Raw genomic sequence first — 22,317 nt, forward strand, 5'->3', positions numbered from 1 at the left:
TGGTCTCTTTTTTCATTTGAAATATTTGATTCATTTTGATATGTGTGGAATTAGAATAAAGCAAGAAAATGAAAACTGGCTTATGAGTTTTCTAATAACACCAAAAAAGTAACCATAAAGGAAAATATCAATAACCAGATTTAATCAAAATTAAAATCTTACGTTCTTAAAAATATACTGTCAAGAAAATGAAAATGTGAGCCACAGACTCAATGAAATATATGCAATAAATCTTATGAAAAATAAATTGGACATAAATTTTTTTAAGTTGAACTTCAAAAACAGCATTCAAGATAAGCCATAATGGAAAAAAATATAAAAAGAATGTGTGTGTGTGTGTATATATAAAACAATAACTTTGCTGTATAGTAAAAATACAAAATTGTAAATCTACTGCACTTCAATAAATTTTTTTAAAAACTTCAAACCTCCATCAAGAAAGTCAAAACACCATTAAGAAAGTCAAAAGGCAACCTAAAAACAGGATAAGATACTTGAAAATCATACATTTGATAAGGATCTTGCATCCAGAGTGTTTAAAGAACTTCTTACAGTTTAAGACAACCCAAGAAAAATTAGGCAAAATTTAGGACAGATTTTTTTCCCCCAAAGAAGACATGAATACTCAGTAAGAACATATAAGATGTTCAACATCATTAGTCATCAGGGAAATGCCAATTAAAACCATAATGAAATATCACCAAAGTACCTAAAATTTTTAAAGACAGTAGCAAGTAGTGGCAAGGATGTAGAGGAAGCAACTCTCACATGGTCCAGTAAAATGGTACAACTACTATGAAAAATTACTAGATTTCTTACAAAATGTACCATGTGACCCAGCAACTCCACTCCTAGGTGTTTCAGATCAGATCAGTTCAGTCACTCAGTCGTGTCTGACTCTTTGTGACCCCATGAATCGCAGCACGCCAGGCCTCCCTGTCCATCACCAACTCCCAGAGTTCACCGAGACTCACATCCATCGAGTCAGTGATGCCATCCAGCCATCTCATCCTCTGTCGTCCCCTTCTCCTCTTGCCCCCAATCCCTCCCAGCATCAGAGTCTTTTCCAATGAGTCAACTCTTCGCATGAGGTGGCCACAGTACTGGAGTTTCAGCTTTAGCATCATTCCTTCCAAAGAAATCCCAGGGCTGATCTCCTTTAGAATGGACTGGTTGGATCTCCTTGCAGTCCAAGGTACTCTCAAGAGTCTTCTCCAACACCACAGTTCAAAAGCATCAGTTCAGTGCTCAGCCTTCTTCACAGTCCAACTTTCACATCCATACAAGAGAAATCATATATCTGAAAAAGACATATACCAATATCTATAGTACTTTGGAATTCCGTGGTGGCTCAGAAGGTAAAACGTCTGCCTACCATGCAGAGACCCAGGTTTGATCCCTGTGTTGGGAAGATCCCCTGGAGAAGGAAATGGCAACCCACTCCAGTATTCTTGCCTGGAAAATCCCATGGACAGAGGAGCCTGGTAGGCTACAGTCCACAGGGTAGACAGGACTGAGTGACTTCCCTTTCACTTTCATACACAGTAATATGGATGAGTCTCGGTAATAGGCTGAGTGAAAGAAGCTGGACATGAAAGTACATTATTTCCTTTACATGAAATTTTTAGAACAGACAGTATTGACTGTATTATCTATTGCTGCACCTGGATACCTCAAGGCCTCTCAAAATGTTGCAGTCCCCGTTATCTGGGACTCCAGTCTCCTCTGTGTGCTTGATTGAGGTTGGTCTCCTTCCAAGCTTGCTCATGAGGTTGTTGACTGGACTCAGTTTCCTTTCTGGCTATAAGCCAGGGGCCTTCCTCACTTCCTTGCCACATGGCCGTCTCTATAGGGCAGCTCATAGCAACCAGTTACTAGCTTCCAACAGAATGAGTGAGTGAGAAGGTACAAGAGAGAAGCCAGCCTTTTTTGTAATCTCATCTTGAAAGTGACACCCATCACTTTTGTTAGGTTCTTTTCATTATAAGAAACTAGGTCTAGCCCATACTTAAGGGCATGAAGACCAGAGGATAGGATCAATGGAGACCATCTTACCAGTCAAACTTAATTTAAAAGTAATATTTTGTATGTAGTAATGTAAAGTGACCATGAATAGTATGTATTTTTAGGCATATGCACTAAAATTCTCATTGGAAAAGACCCTGATGCTGGGAAAGATTGAGGGCAGGAGAAGAAGGGGACAACAGAGGATGAGATGGTTGGATGGCATCACTGACTCAGTGGACATGAGTTTGGGTAAACTCCGGGAGTTGGTAATGGACAGGGAGGACTGGAGTGCTGCAGTCCATGGGGTTGCAAAGAGTCGGACACGACTGAGCAACTGAACTGAACTGAACTCTTACCTTTTGGTTAAAATTCCTGCAAGAGATTCAACCCTATAAGATTTTTAGTTAGTAAAATATTATGGGGGAGTTTCCCTTTAGGCCTGAGTAATAATTACTGTGTTTTTATATTTACTGTATCTTCCCAAAATCCACTTTGGGAAAAGAAGAGAGCAGGTAAAGAAGGCAGAGATGGGGAAACATGGCAGACATGTTCAGTTCAAATAGAATACTTCACAGTTTTGCCCCTGATCAGCAGACCAGTCCAGTCTTCTTATATTACTAATATGTACTGACATTTTAATCTTAGTATTTTATTTTTGTTCTTGAACTTTTTAGATTCTAAATACTTGGGAGCGTTTTGCTTTTTCATTTTAAAGGGGCCATGCTTGTAAGTGAATAGTACACACTGGTTATATATTAATAATATTCTCCCAATTTTCTACACAACTCCTGTGATCTTAATTTCTATTTTCATGCATTTGTTCATGTTAAAGTGGTCATATATATTAAATGGTGTACATAAGTATATATTAAATGAGTTAATGCATGTAGTACCAGCATATAGTAAGTGCTCTACTGATTAGGAACTAAAAAGCCTCTTGATGAAAGTGAAAGAGGAGAGTGAAAAAGTTGGCTTAAAGCTTAACATTCAGAAAACTAACATCATGGCATCTGGTCCCATCACTTCATGGGAAATAGATGGGGAAACAGTGGAAACAGTGTCAGACTTTATTTTGGGGGGCTCCAAAATCACTGCAGATGGTGACTGCAGCCATGAAATTAGAAGACGCTTACTCCTTGGAAGGAAAGTTATGACCAACCTAGACAACATATTCAAAAGCAGAGACATTACTTTGCCAACAAATGTCCGTCTAGTCAAGGCTATGGTTTTTCCTGTGGTCATGTATGGATGTGAGAGTTGGACTGTGAAGAAAACTGAGCGCCAAAGAATTGATGCTTTTGAACTGTGGTGTTGGAGAAGACTCTTGAGAGTCCCTTGGACTGCAAGGAAATCCAGCCAGTCCATCCTAAAGGAGATCAGTCCTGGGTGTTCTTTGGAAGGACTGATGCTAAAGCTGAAACTCCAGTATTTTGGCCACCTCATGCGAAGAGTTGACTTATTGGAAAAGACTCTGATGCTGGGGGGGATTGGGGGCAGGAGGAGAAGGGGACGACAGAGGATGAGATGGCTGGATAGCATCACCGACTGGATGGACATGAGTTTGAGTGAACTCCGGGAGTTGGTGATGGACAGGGAGGCCTGGCGTGCTGTGATTCATGGGGTCATAGGGTCGGACACGACTGAGTGACTGAACTGAACTACTGATTACTGTAATTGAAGCTGTTGTCTTCTGCTGCTTTGATCTCCATTACCCACCTTGTTGCTTCACCTTCCTTCCTCTACCCCATCCCATCTCTTCAAATTTAGCATGTCTTCTGTTCTTTCTTACCTACTCCAACTTACATAGATTGATGTTCTCTCAGATCCCCTCCTTTTCTCTCCACTTTAATTCCCCTGCATTTACAGTCTCCTCTCTGCTTCAATTATCTACTTTTCCCTCTTGCCTCAAAGGAAGGAACATTCCTCTGTAGCTCCAGCTCCAGTTTTTTAAAAAATTCCATTCTTTAGCTGGGATTAGGCTCAGCTGCAAAACAGAAAATCCCAAAAAAAACAGTGGTTTAAAGTGAGAGATGTTTCTCTCAGGTGAAACAGCTCTAAAATTAGTCTGTTTAGAATAAGACACTTGCTTCTTGGAAGAAAAGCTATGAGAAACCTAGACAGTATATTAAAAAGCAGAGATATAACTTTGCCAGCATAGGTCTATATAGTCAAAGCTATGGTTTTTCCAGTAGTCATGAACAAGACCATAAAGTCTGAGCACTGAAGAACTGATGCTTTCAAACTTTGGTGCTGAGACTACTCTTGAGAGTCCCTTGGACAGCAAGGAGATCAAACCAGTCCATCCTAAAGGAAATCAGCATATTCATTGGAAGAACTAATGCTGAAGCTGAAACTCCAATACTTTGGCCACATGATGCAAAGAGCTGACTTACTGGAAAAGACCCTGATGCTGGGAAAGACTGAGGGCAGGAGGAGAAGGGGGTGACAGGATGAGACGGTTGGGTGGCATCACTGGATGTGAGTTTGTGCAAACTGGGAGACAGTAGTGAAGGGAGAAGGCAATGGCACCCCACTCCAGTACTCTTGCCTGGAAAATCCCATGGACAGAGGAGCCTGGTAGGCTGCAGTCCATGGGGTCGCTAAGAGTTGGACACGACTAAGCGACTTCACTTTGACTTTTCACTTTCATGCATTGGAGAAGGAAATGGCAACCCACTCAGTGTTCTTGCCTGGAGAATCCCAGGGACGGGGAGCCTGGTGGGCTGCCGTCTATGGGGTCGCACAGAGTCGGACACGACTGAAGCGACTTGGCAGCAGCAGCAGTGAAAGGGAAGCCTGGCGTGCTCCAATTCATGGGGTCACAAAGAGTTGGACACGACTGAGTGACTGCAACAACTGATACGGCAGTTCCCCAATTTGTCAGAAACGTTTTTGTCACTGCTCTGCGATCCTTAAAGCATGGCTCTCCTCTTCATGGCACAAGATTGCTGCTTGAAAACCAGGGAACATGACTCTCCAGGGAGTGGAATGAAGTTAAAGGCAAGGAGAACCTCCTCTTTTAAGAGGTCTCTAGAGAACTACCCCGGAGAAGGCAGTGGCACCCCACTCCAGTACTCTTGCCTAGAAACTCCCATGGATGCAGGAACCTGTTAGGCTGCAGTCCATGGGGTCGTGAAGAGTCGGACATGACTGAGCAACTTCACTTTCACTTTTCACTTCCATGCATTGGAGAAGGAAATGGCAGCCCACTCCAGTGGTCTTGCCTGGAGAATCCCAGGGACAGGGGAGCCTGGTGGGCTGCCGTCTATGGGGTCGCGCAGAGTCGGACAGGACTGAAGCCATGCAGCAGCAGCAGCAGAGAACTACCCAACACTTAATGATCTGTAATTAGCTCAAACAGCCGTATCTGTCTGCAAATAAAACTGTGAGAGGAGTTATTTAGCTGAGGGCAGTGTGCCCACTGAAAATTCTGTACTTCGTGACTTTAAGGCAAAAAAAAAAAAAATAGTTTTCTGTTATAAAGTAGGAGAGAAAAGATAACAATGAGGCGCGCGTTCTCATCGCCAACATCTGTTTACGTCTTCATCCATTGCCCTCAAATATATTCTAGCTCTTCTTTCTCCATTCTGAAGGAAAAATCAAAAAGCTTTTCCTGGTTCTGGTCATTCTCTTTCTTTCACTGAAAATAAAAATCTTTTTAAAAAAAATCTCCTTTGCAATTTAACATTCTTCTATTCTGCTTATTCCCCATCCCTACTCACCATCTCACCTTTAAATTATATAGCTTCCTTCCTAACTAGTCGAGTTCCTGGGCATTTAGCAGACACATCTTTTACCCTAACTAGGGCTTTTATTTTATTTGACTTCACACGTAATACAAGAGTGTGTTGGGGGCGGGGGAATGTTTTTGTTTTTTTAAGGTGTTGGGACGGGGGAGCCTGGTGGGCTGCCGTCTCTGGGGTCGCACAGAGTCGGACACGACTGAAGCGACTTAGGAGCAGGAGTAGGAGGAGCGATAAATAATGCAAACGTCTCCTTTGGCCATAACCATGGCTACATTAAGTCTTTTGCTGAACAAACGAGAGGATAGATGTAGTGGGCACATGATGCTATTTTCGAATCCATTCGGGTGTAATGGGGACAAGGGCCCTAGATCATTGCGGGAAGGTCTCTCCCTGCACCAGCCTGGGCTGTCTTCTACCGCACTGTGAGTGAGTGCAAGTGAGTGAAGTCGCTCAGTCATGTCCGACTCTTTGCGACCCCACGGAGTGTAGCCTACCAGGCTCCTCCGTCCATGGGATTTTCCAGGCAAGAGTACTGGAGTGGGGTGCCATTTCCTTCTCCAGGAGATCTTCCCGACCCAGGGATTGAACCCAGGTCTCCCGCATTCTCAGACGGTAGACGCTTCACCGTCTGAGCCACCAGCGAAGTCCCGCACTGTTGCTGCTAAGTCACTTCAGTCGTGTCCAACTCTGTGCGACCCCCATAGATGGCAGCCCACCAGGCTCCCCCGTCCCTGGGATTCTCCAGGCAAGAACACTGGAGTGGGTTGCCATTTCCTTCTAAAATGCATTAAAGTGAAAGTGACCTCTCAGTCGCGTCCGTCTCTTAGTAACCCCATTGACTGCAGCTCCCAGGCTCCTCCATCCATGGGAGTCCCGCACTGTACTGAACTCTAAAACCGAGCCCTTCGGAATCCCGGCTCGGATTGCCTTGACCTAGGTCCGTTGGAGAAGACTCTTGAGTACCTTGGACTCCAAGGAGATCAGCCCTGGGATTTCTTTGGAAGGACTGATGCTAAAGCTGAAACTCCAGTACTTTGGCCACCTCATGCGAAGAGTTGACTCATTGGAAAAGACTCTGATGCTGGGAGGGATTGGGGGCAGGAGGAGAAGGAGACGACAGAGGATGAGATGGCTGGATGGCATCACTGACTCGATGGACGTGAGTCTGAGTGAACTCCGGGAGTTGGTGATGGACAGGGAGGCCTGGCGTGTTGCGACTCATGGGGTCGCAAAGAGTCGGACACGACTGAGTGACTGAACTGACTGAACTGAGGTCTGAGTGGCCGAGGCGGCACGAGATTCTCTTGAGTTCCGAGATTCTCGCGGGAAACGCGAGTGAGGCGCATCTCTGACGTACTTCCGGGTCGCGGGACCAGAGGGAGGCTGCGGGAGCCACACGCCGGGAAGATGGTGGTTACTAGGTCTGCGCGGCCTCAGGCCGGGAACGAAGCCACGTCAGTTGAAAGCTTGCGGCAGAAGGTAGGAAAACTCGAAAGTCTCCCTCATTTCTTCTAACTGCTTCGCAGAGCAGTGCTGAGAAAGGTGGGCGGTGCAGGGGTCCAGTGGAGCCTTGGGGAAGGAACGGCAGAAAAGCCAGGACTGGCGGCGCGCTTCTGCATACCAGGCTCCTCTCTAAGCCTGTAGCTTCTAAAGACCACATTGGGATCTTTTAAGGTAATGTTTGGCAGGTAATAGATTAGGTAACTTGATTTGCGTAGTTCAGCTCCGTAATGCAGATGCACTGCTCGCTTTTTAACCTTACTGCCAACGGAGGATTAATTTCGGCCGCCAATCGTGGATTGGAGAAGGCACCGTTTTCACGTGGGAAGACTGACTGTGCCTCGACAGCACTTCCTTCTGGAGGGGAGAGGACCGCGGTGACGTCACCTCGTAATTCAGTGGTGCTAATTGTCTGCTGCCTCTGATGCTGCGATGAAGCGAAGGGAGTATTAGTCCACGTAGATATGAAAAGTAATTTCATTGGCGTGTTTTCCTGAACACATCGTTGGTTTCTTTGTTCTTTTCCTGAATGTGTGTCGGAATGTTCTTTTCCTGAATGTGTGTCGGAATGTAGGTCCACCAAGCATTTGTGACCTTGCATGAGGAAGATTTTTATTTGCAGTTATTTGTTTCCTAAAGTCAGGACTGAGGTGAACGCTAGTGAGGCAGGACCTACAAATGCGAAGTCAGATCCAGTATCTAGCTATTGATTCTTTTAATTGTGGGTGGTGATGGTAGTTATTATTTTACATTAATTTTGTTTACTGAGTTTTTCCAGTGCCCCCTTAAAATTTGCTTTTGAAGGGAGTGCCTCATTCACTTTGCCCTTGTCCCAGCCCTACCTAAATTACAGTGTAATTGGCTTACAGAATTCTGCTGTCACAAGACTTCACGTGCACCCAAAAGGCAGGAAGGGGTCTTCACCTGATAACCCAAATACTACTGAATCACAGACCACTCCGGAACGAAGTCCAGCTCCTAAAACCAGGAAGAGTGGAACTACAGGCTCATTACCAGAAATGAACAAACCTGCGACGGATGGCGAGATCTCTGAAGCAGAGTCAGATTGTTCTTCTGTGCCTGAGGTCCAGGATCCTGTGTTCAGAGTAACTAGGAGAAGACAGATCTTAGTTGCAGGCACCCCAGTTTCTAGTGTAAGGAAAAGGCTGAAAATAACTCGGGTAAGTGAGTCTCATACTGAAGAAGTCGTCTCTGAAGCAGACTCACATGTTTCAGGTATTTCTAGAATTATGCCTCCCACAGAAATAACAACCAGAAGAAGTAAGGCTAAATCCCAAAGAGAGCCAAAGCAAGAATCCCATGTGGAAGTTATTTCTGATGCTGAGTCATCATGCTCAGACATTTCATTTTCTGGAATTGCAACTAGGAGAACAACAAGGAGTATGCAAAGGAAATTACAGGCACAAACTGAGGAGAATAATACTAAGATTGTACTGGAAAATGAGAAGGAAATCATACATACACCTGTGAATTTAGAGGATTCAGTTAACAGACGAACTTCTCGTTTACTAGCAAGATCACTTTCTCAGATAAATAAGCCAAATTTCTCTAATAATGAAATTTATAATGACCCTGATGATTCCTTCTTTGGAATTTCAGGAAAAAAACTAGCAGTGAAAAAAACCCGAAATTTTACCATAAGAGAGGAAAAGCAGGACAGTATTTCACCTCTCAAAGAAATAACAAAGCAGAATTGTAAAAGTTTAGATGAAGAAGCCAAAAAAATAATAGATGGGGGAAAAGAAGGTAATGAGAAGAACTCTCAGTTGAATCTTTCTGAATTTCAGGATACTGGCCTTCAGCAGTTAGTTTCTCAAAGGCATTCAACCCCTGAAAGTGACAAAACCACATCAGAGTCTTCAACTCTGAACCATGAGGCTGTGATGAAATCGTTAGCTCAGACATTTGCAGTTGTGGAAATGGACAGATGGAATGAAGAGAGAAAGAATGCCATAAAAACAAGTGACTGCTCAGAACCTGGTGACGGTAGTTATAGTGATAGTGATGAAGAGTGCACAGTTATAGGTGTTAGTGAAGACATGAGCAAAGAAAAGGAGGTAGATTCTGAGAGTGATACCAAACCAAGTAATCTTGAGTTCAACACAACTCAGGATAAAGATGATTCTGTTTTGTTAGTTCTCAGCAGTGATGAAAGCCAACAGTCTGAACACAGTGAGAATGAAGAGGACACCGTGTGTTTTGTTGAAAATAATGGTAACAAAGAGTCCCTAAATGGAGACTCAGAAAATCTGTCACATGACAATGCATTGTTTGTGATTGACACTACTCCCGGGTTGAGTGCTGATAAAAATTTTTACTTGGATGAAGAAGACAAGGCAGGTGAGGTTGCCACTGAGGAGGAGGAGGAGGAGGAAGAGGAAGAAAGTGAAGAAGAACTATCAGACCATGACAGAAATAAAGATAATGAGTTTAGTGATGAAGACAACTTGCTAAGTAACACAAAATCTAAACTGTAAGTTTTATCTTTTATTTTTTTAAAGTAAGCTTTTGATACGTGCTTCAAGTGGCAATAATTTACCATAGAAATATTACAAAGCATAGGAACTGAAAAAAAGTACTGCTTTGGGTTCTTTATCTGTCAGGGTTTCCCTTGTTTATGTGGGTGCCTTTGTTAGTCATATTTTTCCCACTGGTGAGAGCTAAAAGTATTCCGTTTGATGGTATATTAAAAATGATCTGTTAAGATTTTCTTGCATGATTATTAAGAGCAACATACAAAAGGGAAGGAAGGTAACTTGGCTTTTTTATGCATGTTGATTGTAGAGAAATTGAAAAATAGAGGAAAACTGAGAAAAATAGTAACCTATAATCCCATGTACTGCCATTAAAAAGCAGTCTTTGGAGGCGGTTTCTTTAGTTTTTCTGTTTTCCAAATTTGTTTTTCCCAGGCACAGGCCTTTGGTGGCAGTCTATCCACTGAAAATACAGGTATCCTTGGAAGGAACTGTACGTTAACAGATGCCCAGTCTTCACTGTAAACCAGTGGAATCTCCGAGACTAGTCTCAGGTGTACTGATTTTTTAGGAGCCACACCCTTTCCCCAGGATAACTGTAACATACACTCAGGGTTGAGAATCACTGCCAAGGCACTGTAATTGAATAGAGGTTGTTTATGGGAACTTTAAACTGCTCAGTTTATATGAATAATTAGGGAAGAAACTAAGTCCAAGTGTTTATGTAAGTGTACTTGTAAAAAAAGACTTTAGTAATTACATAAATACGGCAGAAGCCGAAGCCAACTGCTGAAGATTCTGATTTGGTGGATCTAGGGTATGACAGTTACATTTTTTTTAAGCTCTGGTGGAAAATACAGATGCTCACTGTTGTTTAAAACTCACTGATTTAGAGGCACTACTAAATGTCCTTAAATACTCAGGAAAAAATTCCAAGTTTGGATAACTTAGAAGTAAAGAGAAAAAGGCCCTGTCTCATTGGCTTTTGAGATGGAAAAATATGGACATTTATTAATTTACTACCTACATATGAAGTTGAGCTAAATGCCAGATGTATTTCCTTTTTTCTGTAACTCTTTCCTTGTAAAATACGTGTATGAAGTCTGTTGACATATAATATGGCCTTAATCCTCTTTTAAGAAAATTTGGGGAATAAATTTGGATGTGCTCTCAAAAGGCTTAATTATTTATCCTATAATTTCTTCTAAATGAAAAGTCTCAGTTTTCATTTTGAATTGCTAAATGATCTAAAGATTATTTCTTAATCACTTAAAAGTGATCATTTCTCTTTCAGTCTGAAGTTGATGAGCAGCAGCATAGATACTGGACTGAATATTAAGGAGCTGGGTGGTTTGTATATTAATTTCAATGCAGACAAGGTACAGTTGAACAAGAGAACCCTAACACAGATGAAAGAGAAAAGGAAAGATGAGGTAAGCTGCACAGAACTCACCAGTCACTTCTAGAGATGATTAGTCCTTGGTAAGAGACTAGTTTTCCTGCAGTGAAACCACATTAGCCTACTGTGCTCCTTTTTTCTTTTATCATAAAATCCCAGCCAAAGGTGGTATTTGAAAACTAATGTAGGGTCAGTGTTCTTCTTCTGGCAAGCACCAGTTATGATCCCAGAGTTTTTTCGTTTTTTCTTGCTATATTTTTCGTTCCTCACTGCTTTGGACTCTGTTAAAAATCTGAAAGCTGTGAGTACCCATTAACCCCACCGGGAAAAAGCATATGTGCTCATAGACATTAAATTGTATATATATTTTTAGAAGGAAATTACACGTTAGGTAACCTTACACAAGCCTTCAGTTTCTGCTGCCACCTTGAATGGCTTCCTCCTAAATCTGTAGTATTTCCTAGTCTTGCAGCCTACACAGGTCTTTAAACTCAGGTGCCTATTCTTTGTTCATTCAGATGCATTCAGGCACTTGACTTCACTAATTGCCCTTCTCTTCTTCCTTGCCTGAACCAGCTTCTCCTCTTGTATTATTTATCCTGGTTAATAACACCAAAATCTATTTCTCTTTTGTAATCAGTAACTAAGCTTAAAGGACAGTGCTCTTATATACTTTCTATTAATATTCCGCTCCCTCCTTTCCACCCCACTGTCACTGACTAGTGACATCTGTTTTACTTTTTGTCTAGACCACTGCATTGGCCTCCTCTTCTTCAAGCCGTCCTCAATGGTCTTGCTAGATTTCTCATTCTAAAAACACAAAATACCATCTGACCATGATACTCTCCTGTTTAAGTCCTTGAGTGGTTCCCCAGAGCCTTTCAAGGTGCCTCTGTTCCATCTGGCTCTGTCTGCCTGCTGTGTTCTTAGCACTGGAAAAAAACAGGATTTCTCAACCTTAGCAAAGCTGACGTTTGGGCCGGATAATTATTTGTTGTGGGAAGATGTGTGTGTTGTAGAATGTTTAGCAGCATCCCAGCCTCTACCCCATAGGTGCCAATAGCATCCATCTCTACCAGTTCATGCCCCCCACCTCAGAATGTCTTCAGACATTGCCAGTTGCTCTCAGTTGAGAACCACTCTAAACCCTACTATAGTACTTGATACACAACCAGCTCTTAATAACCTATAAAATAAATGTCATGCATTCTTCTCTGACTGATAGGAAAGTCTAGACCACTACTGTGCTACGCAGCAACTTCTAGTCCTAAATTTGAATTGAAGATTTAATAATTGCAAATGTTATTGACCAAGTTAACATTTGCTACGTTCCTGTGAACTGTTTTGCGGGCTAACAGTTTTGTGAACTGTCTTTAGTTCTTGTTCTAGGGAAATGACTAATGAGTCTGAGGTTCCTTTTAGTCACATACACAGTATTAAGACAGTATTTAATTACCCTAGGCAAGTAATCAAAAAATGCAGAAGACATTTAGGAAAAGATAACAGATTTGACTAAAGTTTTTAAACTTAGGCAATTAAAAACATCTAAACAAAGATAAGTAAAAGGCCATGGGTTTAATACCACTAAGATACAGAATATAATTCTTCAAATTAATAAGAACACAACCTTGTATAAAAATAAAAAAGAACACCGCCCCCCCCCCACCCCGACCCCAAACAGATGCAGGCGTTCCACGGAAGAAGACTTATACACAGCTAAAAAAAAAAACACAAAAGGATGATCAGCAGCAAATGGAAACATTCATGAGGTACCACTGACAAAACACAGAGATAATCACCAGTGTTAGCTATGTTAAAAAAAAAAGGTACTGATTACCTTCTGGTAGGGGTTTATACTACTTGGATTCAAGGCAATTTAGTGGTACCTATCAAAATTTAAACAACACGTTTTGGAATCTGTTTTACAGAAATAATCACAAGTATTCAGAGATGTTTATAATATTTAATGGAAAAAAATTTAATAGAGACTTAAACTAAATATCAAGAAAAATTGTGCATAACAGCTATGAATGAAGTTGATCTTTGTATGAATTGACATTGAAAGAACATCTTTGATATGTTGTTGAGTTGCAAAAAGCAGATTTGCTTGATGGTATGATTTAATTGGTGTACCATTAAAAGCATGTGTTGTTTAATCAAAATCTATTACTGCTGTTCTTATCAGAAGTCTAGCTGGTCTCAGATCACATAAAGCTGTTTTGTCAACATCAAAAGAACTTAGGCTAGTCAGGTGTTTTTTTGTTTTTTCAGGAAGTTCCAGAACACTATAGCATTGTTTCTGTTGTCTTTGTTTTCCAATTGGTTGGTGCAGGTGGCTGGTTGCAAACCAATGAAATGCGAGTGGACACATTAATGTATGTCTGGTGTGTGCAAATTCAAATTAGAAAAAGAAATTTGAATGAATATTAATTTTAAAGATACCCTAAAATAACCCTTCAGTTTGTCTCCTAAAGCATTTTTATTTTTATATAATTTATAGATTTAAGAACAGGAACAACTTTGCAGTAGTATATCTGTCTATAAAGAAGGTTAATGTATCTGGAGTCATCAGTGTGGGAGATGTTTCCTTTTTAAGGCAAAAATGTTGACATTTTGACATTATTTTAAAACCAGTTTAATATATTTGTAGCTTCTGCAGAAAACTGTCATTACGCCTGAATTTGAAAAAAACTACTGTGTCCCACCATATAGTGAATCAAAATATAAACTTCAGAAAAAACGCAGAGTAAGTACAGTGATTCTTACTTAGAGCATTTAATGTGTTTGACTATATATATATATATATATTCAGCTTGTCTAACATGGTTGTACAATTAAAATATATGTTTCCAAAGAAAATTATCACAGGTAATTAAGAGCCCATAAAATATGGTTTCATAAACACATTTCATGTAAATTTTCACGAAGTGAAAGTGCAGCGATTGGTGCACTTGGATACAGCTCTTTTTTCCCTTCATTAAAAACAGTGGCAGCCAGCATACATGGTCACTGTCCACACCATACTGTGTCGTGGCTTATAGGTACTGGTCACAGAAGGCTGGGAACTCTGTTGCTGGCTCTTGAAGTAATGTCACCAGCTAAAAACACCAGCCTATTTAGTCTGCCAAATGAGAGCAAGGAATTTCTTGAGTAAAAAACAGGGGACTACTTCCATTTCAACTAGTAAGCATAAAGAAATTATGGATGGTACACAAGGAAATTTGAGGATGGTGCTCCAGTAATGTCACTGATATGACCAGAGCACCCTGGCAGGTGGTAAACATTAATATTTGCTGATGAACAAAACAATGAAATGGAGCAAATAACTTGCTGTAAATTTTCCAAAAAACAGAAAGATTTTGAATTTTAGAAATAATACAAATTCTGGGCATGTTGGAGAGAGTAACTTTTAAGAGACAACTGGGTGACTGAATAAAAATGTTAAATGTTTATAGAAAGGCTCCAGATGTAAGAATGTTTTTATACTTTACCTCTTGTAGGATATCTCAGACAATAAAACATCGACATTGTCGGCTATTCTCCCAACAAGTCAGCAGTTCTTACTGAGATACAAAATTAATTTTAAGGAGCCGTCATTTATGACACTGATAGTGCTGTGTCTAACGTATTGAGAGAAATGGATTTTTGTCATTTAATTCATTTTATGAAAGGTGTATCTGGAGACTAACATATACATTCCTGTTAAGTAACCTTACTTGGTTTTAATTCATGAAATTTTCTTCATAATATTGAAATGAGGTGTAGTTATACACTACTTATTAAAAATGAGAATTTTCTAATTGTTTTTGAAATTTTGAATTTCAGCAAGAGCGACAAAAAACAGCAGGTGATGGATGGTTTGGTATGAAAGCGCCAGAACTGACAGATGAACTGAAAAATGATCTCAAAGCACTGAAGATGAGAGCTAGCATGGACCCAAAAAGGTTTTACAAGAAAAATGATAGAGATGGCTTCCCTAAGTACTTCCAGGTATAAAGCAAACAGAGTAATGGTAGTGATGTTGTGAGGATTTTAGTCTGGAAAACACTACAGTGACTTGTTTCCTCTTAAATGTGTATTTACAGTGTATATCTGCTTGGACCATATAATGGCCAGAACCCAGTTCAGATAGCCATCAGCCTGTAATGGCTTTCCTAATCAAAATACAGTGTTCCAAATGGTAACTAGGTTTCCAGATGAGCTCTGTGAATATGGAACCTGTAAGATGGGTGTACCGTGTATTAATGATACACCTCAGTGGTATCAAGATATTCAGTAATACCACCAGTGATTCTTTATAACCTGTAGGATAGAATCTCTATCCTATGATGTAGCCCTTTACAATCTGCACCCACACCAGTTCACTAATCCTTATTTTGGTCACATAGCCCTCTAAGCTCCAACACACTCGGCTGCTCAGTCTTCTCGGGATATGCACTGGCTGGCCTAGTCATTCTCACTTTAGTGTTTGGCTCTGCCATCTCTGCTTGGTGAAATTTTACCCATACAAGTCCAAGCGAAAATGTCATCCTTGTGAATTTGGTAGAATTGGCCACTTTGTTTTCAGAGAATCTAGAGTGTTTTGTTCAAGATAATACTAGGTTATGCTTTCATTTTTAGCCGTGTCTCTTTGGATCTTCTATAAAACTGGCCACTCACTAGCAGGGACCAGATACTCTTTGTTTCCCTAACCCTGGCCCAGTTCCTGGCACATAGCAAACATTGTATATTTTACTTGGTTGAATGTATGAACAAATGCCAAGTGTTCAGTAAGAAGGTTCTAAGCTGGCAGCATTTATGATAACCTAGGAGATCTAACAGGTATATAGTAGAATGTGTGTATCAATCTCGTTAAATTGGAAAACTAAAAAGGTGTTATTTTTATCTGTCCCATTTTTCTTCTGTTCAGACTATTCATCAAGAATTTACAGTCTAGCACTTACATAGAAGGAATTTTAGTTTTACTCAAAAATTTTAATGAAGAAATGTCACTAGTAGGACCCAGTGCAGGTTGAATAAGTGATTTTTTTTTAAGAAATGGCAAAACTAACTTTAATACTGGTAAAATACAAGCTGTGTTTTCCATTCCTTTCTATAAATAAACTTTGTTAGAGCTCCCCTGAGATAAGACGACAGCTTGACTTTCAGGTATTGCATGACTTATTTCAATCACTTACTTCAATCATTCATTCATAGATTGGAACCATTGTTGACAATCCTGCTGACTTCTACCATTCACGAGTTCCCAAGAAACAAAGGAAGAGAACTATTGTGGAGGAACTGCTGGCTGATTCTGAGTTCAGAAGGTAAAGGAATTTATGTTTCACTTTATAATATATGTTTTCCTTTAGATTGTGCAAAAACTTTAAATTCAAGATGATTTTTAAATGCTTTAGCACAGTTTCTCAACAGAACTATTAGGTATATTGGGTGGGATAATTCTTAGGGAGGACTTTACACTGTAGGATCTTTAACAGCATCCCTGGTGTCTGCCCATTAGATGCTGGTAGCGCACTCCTCTCCGTCCCAATTCATGACATTCAAAAATGTCTTCAAACGTTTTCAGATGTTCCCTGGCGTGCAAAAGCATTCTCGATTCAGAACCACTGCTTTAGAAGGAAATGAGACTAACTAGAGGAGGAACCCACAAAGGAGACCAGGAAAGAAGTCAGGGAGGCAGGAAGAAAACCAGGAGAGCAGTGTCATAGAAGTCAAGGAAAGAAGGTGTTACAGGCAGGTAGAAAAGCCAGAGGGAGTGGTTAACAGGAATAAATGCTGCTGAGAATGCAAGTGAGCTAAGAACTAAGATCTTCCTCTGAATTTACTACGTGGACGTCACAGTAACCTTGTCAGGAGTTTTTAGGGGAGTGGTGGGGAGGAAACTAGACTGGACGGTACTTGAGAGTGAACTGAAGAAATGAGAGATGTTGTGAGCAAGACAAAAGAGGCACAGCTAGTGAATGGAGCTGGATTTTTTTCCCCCTGAGATGGGGGCAGTTAAGTATGTTTAAATGTTCTTGAAGCAGGTATGTGTATAGCATAGATTTAAAAGCATGCCTCATATAGAAACTTCTGCTGAACTTCCAGACTGGTTTAATAGCAAAAGTGAAAATATTTATCAGGGATTTTTAAAATTATTTTAATATATAGGCATGGAAAACAAATTTAATTCAAGTGTTATATAAACTTTTTCATGATTCTAGGTAATGGTGAAACTTTTAGAAATAAGCAAGGCTCTTTTCTCACTTATTTCTCTCTCCCTGGAAATCTCATCCCCACAAAGTTGTATTAATCTGTATACTGTTGACTTTCAAATGTATGTTTAGTCTGGCTCTCTCCTGAGTCCAGAGCCACATAACCTGCTGCTGCCTCAGGAACATCTAATGAGTATCTCATAAGCCCCTCTGAGAGCTAACTTGGGGTCTCCTGACTTCGTCCTTCCTATACATTCTAGTCCTCTCCCAGTGTCCTGTTTCTCATGACTGAATGGCATTGCCCTCCATCCCTTAGGGCAAGTCCTTAACGCCACCTTCTCCCTTCAGTCCCATGTTCAAACTGTCAGATTTCCTCCCATTTTCCTATTTCTTAAGCTTGTCTCTTTCTATCCCACAGAGGTGTCGAGTACAAGGTGATTGAGTCTTTGCTTACTTCATATATTGACCTACATTTTGTAATCGTGATAGCAGTCTCAGAAATTACAGCATGGGTCTCTAGTGGTTCAAAGTTTGCGAAAGCCTGCCTCTACCATGGCCACTTTTTTCTCACTAGACTACAAGCTCTGAGGGCAGGGACTATGGCTGGCTAGTTCACTGCTCTGTCTCCAGCTCCTAGTATGGCTTCTTATTCATGATGGAACTTGGTACAGATGTGATGGATAGTGAAAATGCAAAAAAAAAAAAAATTTAGAAGCACTTGCCCATCACCCCCACCTGCCTCTGCCCCCCAAACACCACCAAAAAGTTACATTAACTTCTAATGTCTGGTATGTCATACTTTAGAACTTAAAGGTTTGGTTTTTCTTTTTAGATATAACCGAAGGAAGTACTCAGAGATAATGGCTGAAAAGGCAGCAAATGCAGCAGGAAAGAAGTTTCGAAAGAAGAAGAAGTTCCGTGATTAAGATTCACTGAGCAAATCACAAAATTGTACATCTCCTCTTTATTTATTTACTAATTTAAAAATTAGCACGACTGTCACATAAAGTAATATAGACTGGCCCTATTGGGGGGTTTCTCGTTAAAATTTGATTTGAGAGAGAATCAGTCACATGCCACCCGGAATAAAAATAGGTGTGTCTACAAAAGATCCACTCATGTTTAGACCCTTTGAGGAGGGTAAAAAGGAAAAGAACCTCAATCAATATATTTAGAAAATACAAAGTTTGCTAACATTCAAAAAATTTAAAGTATTTTCAAAGCTACATAAGCAATACTGTAATTATTATGTAGAAGTGTACATAGGGAGATGATGCCCTGTGTCAGTTGCACATTCAAATCCAGAAAACTGGTAAAGCTGGGATACAGAGATCTTGTTGCAAGTGTAAAAGTCATAGTTGAAATCAAAGAAATGTTGTAAGTGTTGGAGCGTGTGTATGTTAATATATGACCAAAGAACTAAATGAAGCTATGAAAAGGACTTAAAAGATAGACTACTTGGAAAGTTTGGGTTAAAGGTAGAAGCAGGAGAGCTATTTTCTTTCCTTAGCAACTGAAACAGGAGGTAAGATAGATTTTTATCCATATTCAGGGTTGTGTTCCAGTGAATAGTATTCAAATAATTTTAACTTGGCCAGGAGGTAAAGTCTCCAGTGGCAGAAATATGCATCCTTGCTAAGCAACTCATGACACCCAAGGAACACCAGTCATTTCTATTCATGCTTCTTGGTGGCTTATTGCTTCCTTTATGTCGTTATTCATGGGACCTCTGTTTTCTGCCGAACTGCTTTCTTGGGATTTCAGTAAATAAGCAGCTTCCTATTTTGTGTTTACTGCTTAGCATCACAAGCAGCCTAGTAATAAAACTAAATGACATTTATAGGCAGAGTGAGGGAAGCATCTGTTCTCTTTTATAGTAAAGCTTTTATTTCAAGAGTATTAAGTTTTACGTTAAGGACCTGCTATGAGAGAATTAACTATCAAATCAAGAAGCATTTACCCCATACACATTCTTCCAGAAGGAGACATTCTTAGCGGAACGTTTCTTCAACTCATGCTGCTGGGGTGTTGGAACACTCAAAACTGGTGGCCCTTTTGTATTGTGTTTCTCTGTGCAACTGAGAATTTACCCAGTTTTTTCTCAGGCTGAAGGGGATGGGTCAACTTTTTATCTGTCTAACCTGCGTGCTGGTTTCTGACTCATGAAGCTAGAATAGGTTGAATTATCTGGTATTCAAAACTGCAGTTATGACAGATATTTCGGACACTGTAGTGCATTTACAGGGAACACAAAATTGGAAATCTCCAATCCTTCCCACACAGGGCAGCATTTGAGCTTTCTAGATTGGGAAGCAGTGATAAGAACTAAACCTAGGTGCCAGCCTCACTAACCCATGTCAGAGGTGCTCACAAAATGTATTCTGAAGATAGCTGACCCTTGAACAAAGGGGTGAGGGGCTCTGAGCCCCAAGCAGCTAAAAGTCAAAAACTTAAAGTAGGTCCTCTATATCCACGGGTCTTCATCTGAGAACCAACTGGTCAACTCCTGCAGAACATGTAGTACGTTAGTATGGATTTACTGGAAAACCTATGTATAAGTGGACCCACCCAGTTCAAACCTGTGTTGTTCAGGGGTCCACTGGATTTACTTAGTTAAATTGTAACATGCTCTTTTTTTGTCTCCATTGATTCTTTAGTTTTTTTTTTCAAGTTTATACTTTATTCAGATTTTCTTAGTTTTTTACCTAATAATCTTTTTTTTCCAGGATATTGCAGTCTTTTTTTTTTTTTTTTGGCTGCACTGCAAATTATACAGAATCTTAGTTGCCTGACCAGGTTTCGAACCTGCACCCCCTGCAGTGGGAGCATGGAGTCTTTACCATTGGACCCCCAGGGAAGTCCCTTTATTTATGTATCTTTTTTAAGTCACATAAATAACTTGGAACAAAGTAAAGAGTTAACAAATGTAAAATACCTTATTCAGTGAAATACTGAAATAAATACTTCAACTGAAAGTCAATTTAAGTCACCTTTATTAACATTTTCTTTAAGGGATTAAAACTGGTAAGATCCATAGCTGTATCTCAGATATGATCTTCACAAGTTAAAATCTTCAAAACACAGTATAGAAGTATATCTAGGTAAAGATGAGAAGGAAGTTTCTTCGTGCCCTCAGGCTTCTACAAAAATCTATGTTTGAATAATGGATGTATTTATCTTGTGTTTTTTTTTTTTTTAAGCAAAACAACCATTGAGAAACAGGTTTAGTGACTTTGGCTTATGTCAACTAAACTCAGTTCACTTACTGGAGCTATTTGAAGGCTAATGACTATCAGAAGTACTATGACTTCTCAACTCAAAAGCATTATAAAGTGTACCAAATGCTGATACAGTGTAATGAAAGAAGAGCCTTCAGAATACCTTAAGGAGCTCCTGAAAGATCCCTGAAATGCTTTTAAGACAACTTATTAAAAACATAGTCTGCAATGCTAGTTTTGATTGTTTTGTTTTTGGTTTCTTTTGGCGGGGGGGATTGTTTTTCCTAAAGTAAGGAAATTAGGGAAAGGAAAACGAAGATGGAAGAAATTAGAAAACTAGCAGTTGATGAAGGCAGGTTCTCAGCTTCCTAGAATCTTAACACAAAAATCCGCTCTGTTCAGTGTTCTGCCGTGAGATTAAAAACAACTGCTTTAGAGAAAACCATTATACCTATTTTTTAAGACCCGAGGAAATGTCTCATGGGTTCCCTAACGGCTGTCAGACTACAAGCCCATGCTTGGCTGTTCAGAGAATAAATAGCAGGCTTTTAAAAGGAAGAAAGCCTGTACAGAAACATTTAATGAAACTTTGAGCAACTGGGATAAATTCAAGGGGTTGCATTCTAAATATAGCAAATATAAGAAAAACTCATGAAAAAATTTTCAGTACCATCTCTGGAATGTGTGCAGGTGCTCATTCAGTTCAGTCTCTCAATGACAACTACTGTTTAGAATAACCAACTACATCTTATTGAAAGCATGCAGTTAGGATTAACAAAATGATTACAAACTCCCCAAAGCATCTGACTAGAATGTAAAATTCAGGTCTCATTGTTTAAAAGTGAAGATGGAATGCATTCAAATTATAATTTATTTCCCTGAAGCAGGGTCAGTAGCATGACTTGTCTTAAGCAGATCGGTGTTTTATCAGAGTTGGAATGTTTCAAACTATGAAATGCGGGTTTAGCTAACTATGGAGGTGGTTCTGAAATGTAAAGTTACCAATAAACACTGAACACCAGCTGCGAGAAAGGGGAAACTTATAGGTTCAGGTGATAGGTGTTCATTCGTTATCACTGTGTAACAAATTGCCCCAAGACTCAGTGATTCAAAACAGTCACTGTTTTACTCAGTCTCATGATTCAGCCGGCCAGGGCTGGGCTAGATGGCTTGTACTCCACATGGTATCAGGTGAGGTCATTCAGCTGGCGGCTGAGCAGATCTAGAAGGCCTAACACATTCTTGAAATTTATCTTCAGTTTAATGGTAGTACAGCATAGAAGGGCTTCACCAGTGGCTCTGCAGTAAAGAACCCGCCTCCAGCCTGCAGGAGACACATGAGGGTAACAGGCAGGAAGGCCAGGGGTCTCCAAACGAAGAAAATAGCCTGCAAGTGTCAGACATGTTTATCTCTCTCAAGCGGCAAATTTAAAAGTAGGTTTCTCTTAAAAGACTGTGTTGCCATAATGACACCTGGTTTCACCTGAAGTTAACTATTGTCAAACCTAGAGATAACCAATATATTTCTCTTATGGAAATGTTTGTCTTAAGCTATGCTAATGTACTATGCATTTACCCCAAACTCTGTCAAGTCAGTTCCGCCTCTTGGCTCAGAACCTACTTGACAAACCAGTATGTTATACTCAGATATTGTTCCCCTAATTTATGTAAATGAAACTATTTGTATGGTGATCTGCCCTTCTTCAAGTTAATCATTTTATGGCCCAAGATGAACCATTTGGTGCCAAGATTATCCCA

At 40.2% G+C, this 22,317-nt stretch overlaps 1 protein-coding gene across 2 annotated transcripts; it reads left to right on the forward strand.

Moving 5' to 3' along the window:
- Positions 1-7,047: 7,047 nt before the first annotated feature.
- Positions 7,048-20,793, forward strand: DNTTIP2 (deoxynucleotidyltransferase terminal interacting protein 2). Of its 2 annotated transcripts, none has more exons than XM_027536461.1 (7): positions 7,048-7,232; positions 8,123-9,747; positions 11,043-11,181; positions 13,798-13,893; positions 14,973-15,137; positions 16,344-16,453; positions 18,174-20,793. In XM_027536461.1, the coding sequence occupies exons 1-7, from the start codon at positions 7,161-7,163 to the stop codon at positions 18,265-18,267; spliced, it is 2,301 nt and encodes a 766-aa protein (XP_027392262.1). In that variant the 5' UTR covers positions 7,048-7,160; the 3' UTR covers positions 18,268-20,793. The 2 variants fall into 2 exon arrangements, with proteins under 2 accessions (XP_027392262.1, XP_027392263.1); XM_027536462.1 differs by lacking the exon at positions 7,048-7,232 and adding an exon at positions 7,527-7,724 and having other exon boundaries at positions 18,174-19,987.
- The last annotated feature ends 1,524 nt before the right edge of the window (positions 20,794-22,317 follow it).

This window comes from Bos indicus x Bos taurus, chromosome 3 (assembly GCF_003369695.1).
Source record: "Bos indicus x Bos taurus breed Angus x Brahman F1 hybrid chromosome 3, Bos_hybrid_MaternalHap_v2.0, whole genome shotgun sequence".
Lineage (NCBI taxonomy): Eukaryota > Metazoa > Chordata > Mammalia > Artiodactyla > Bovidae > Bos > Bos indicus x Bos taurus.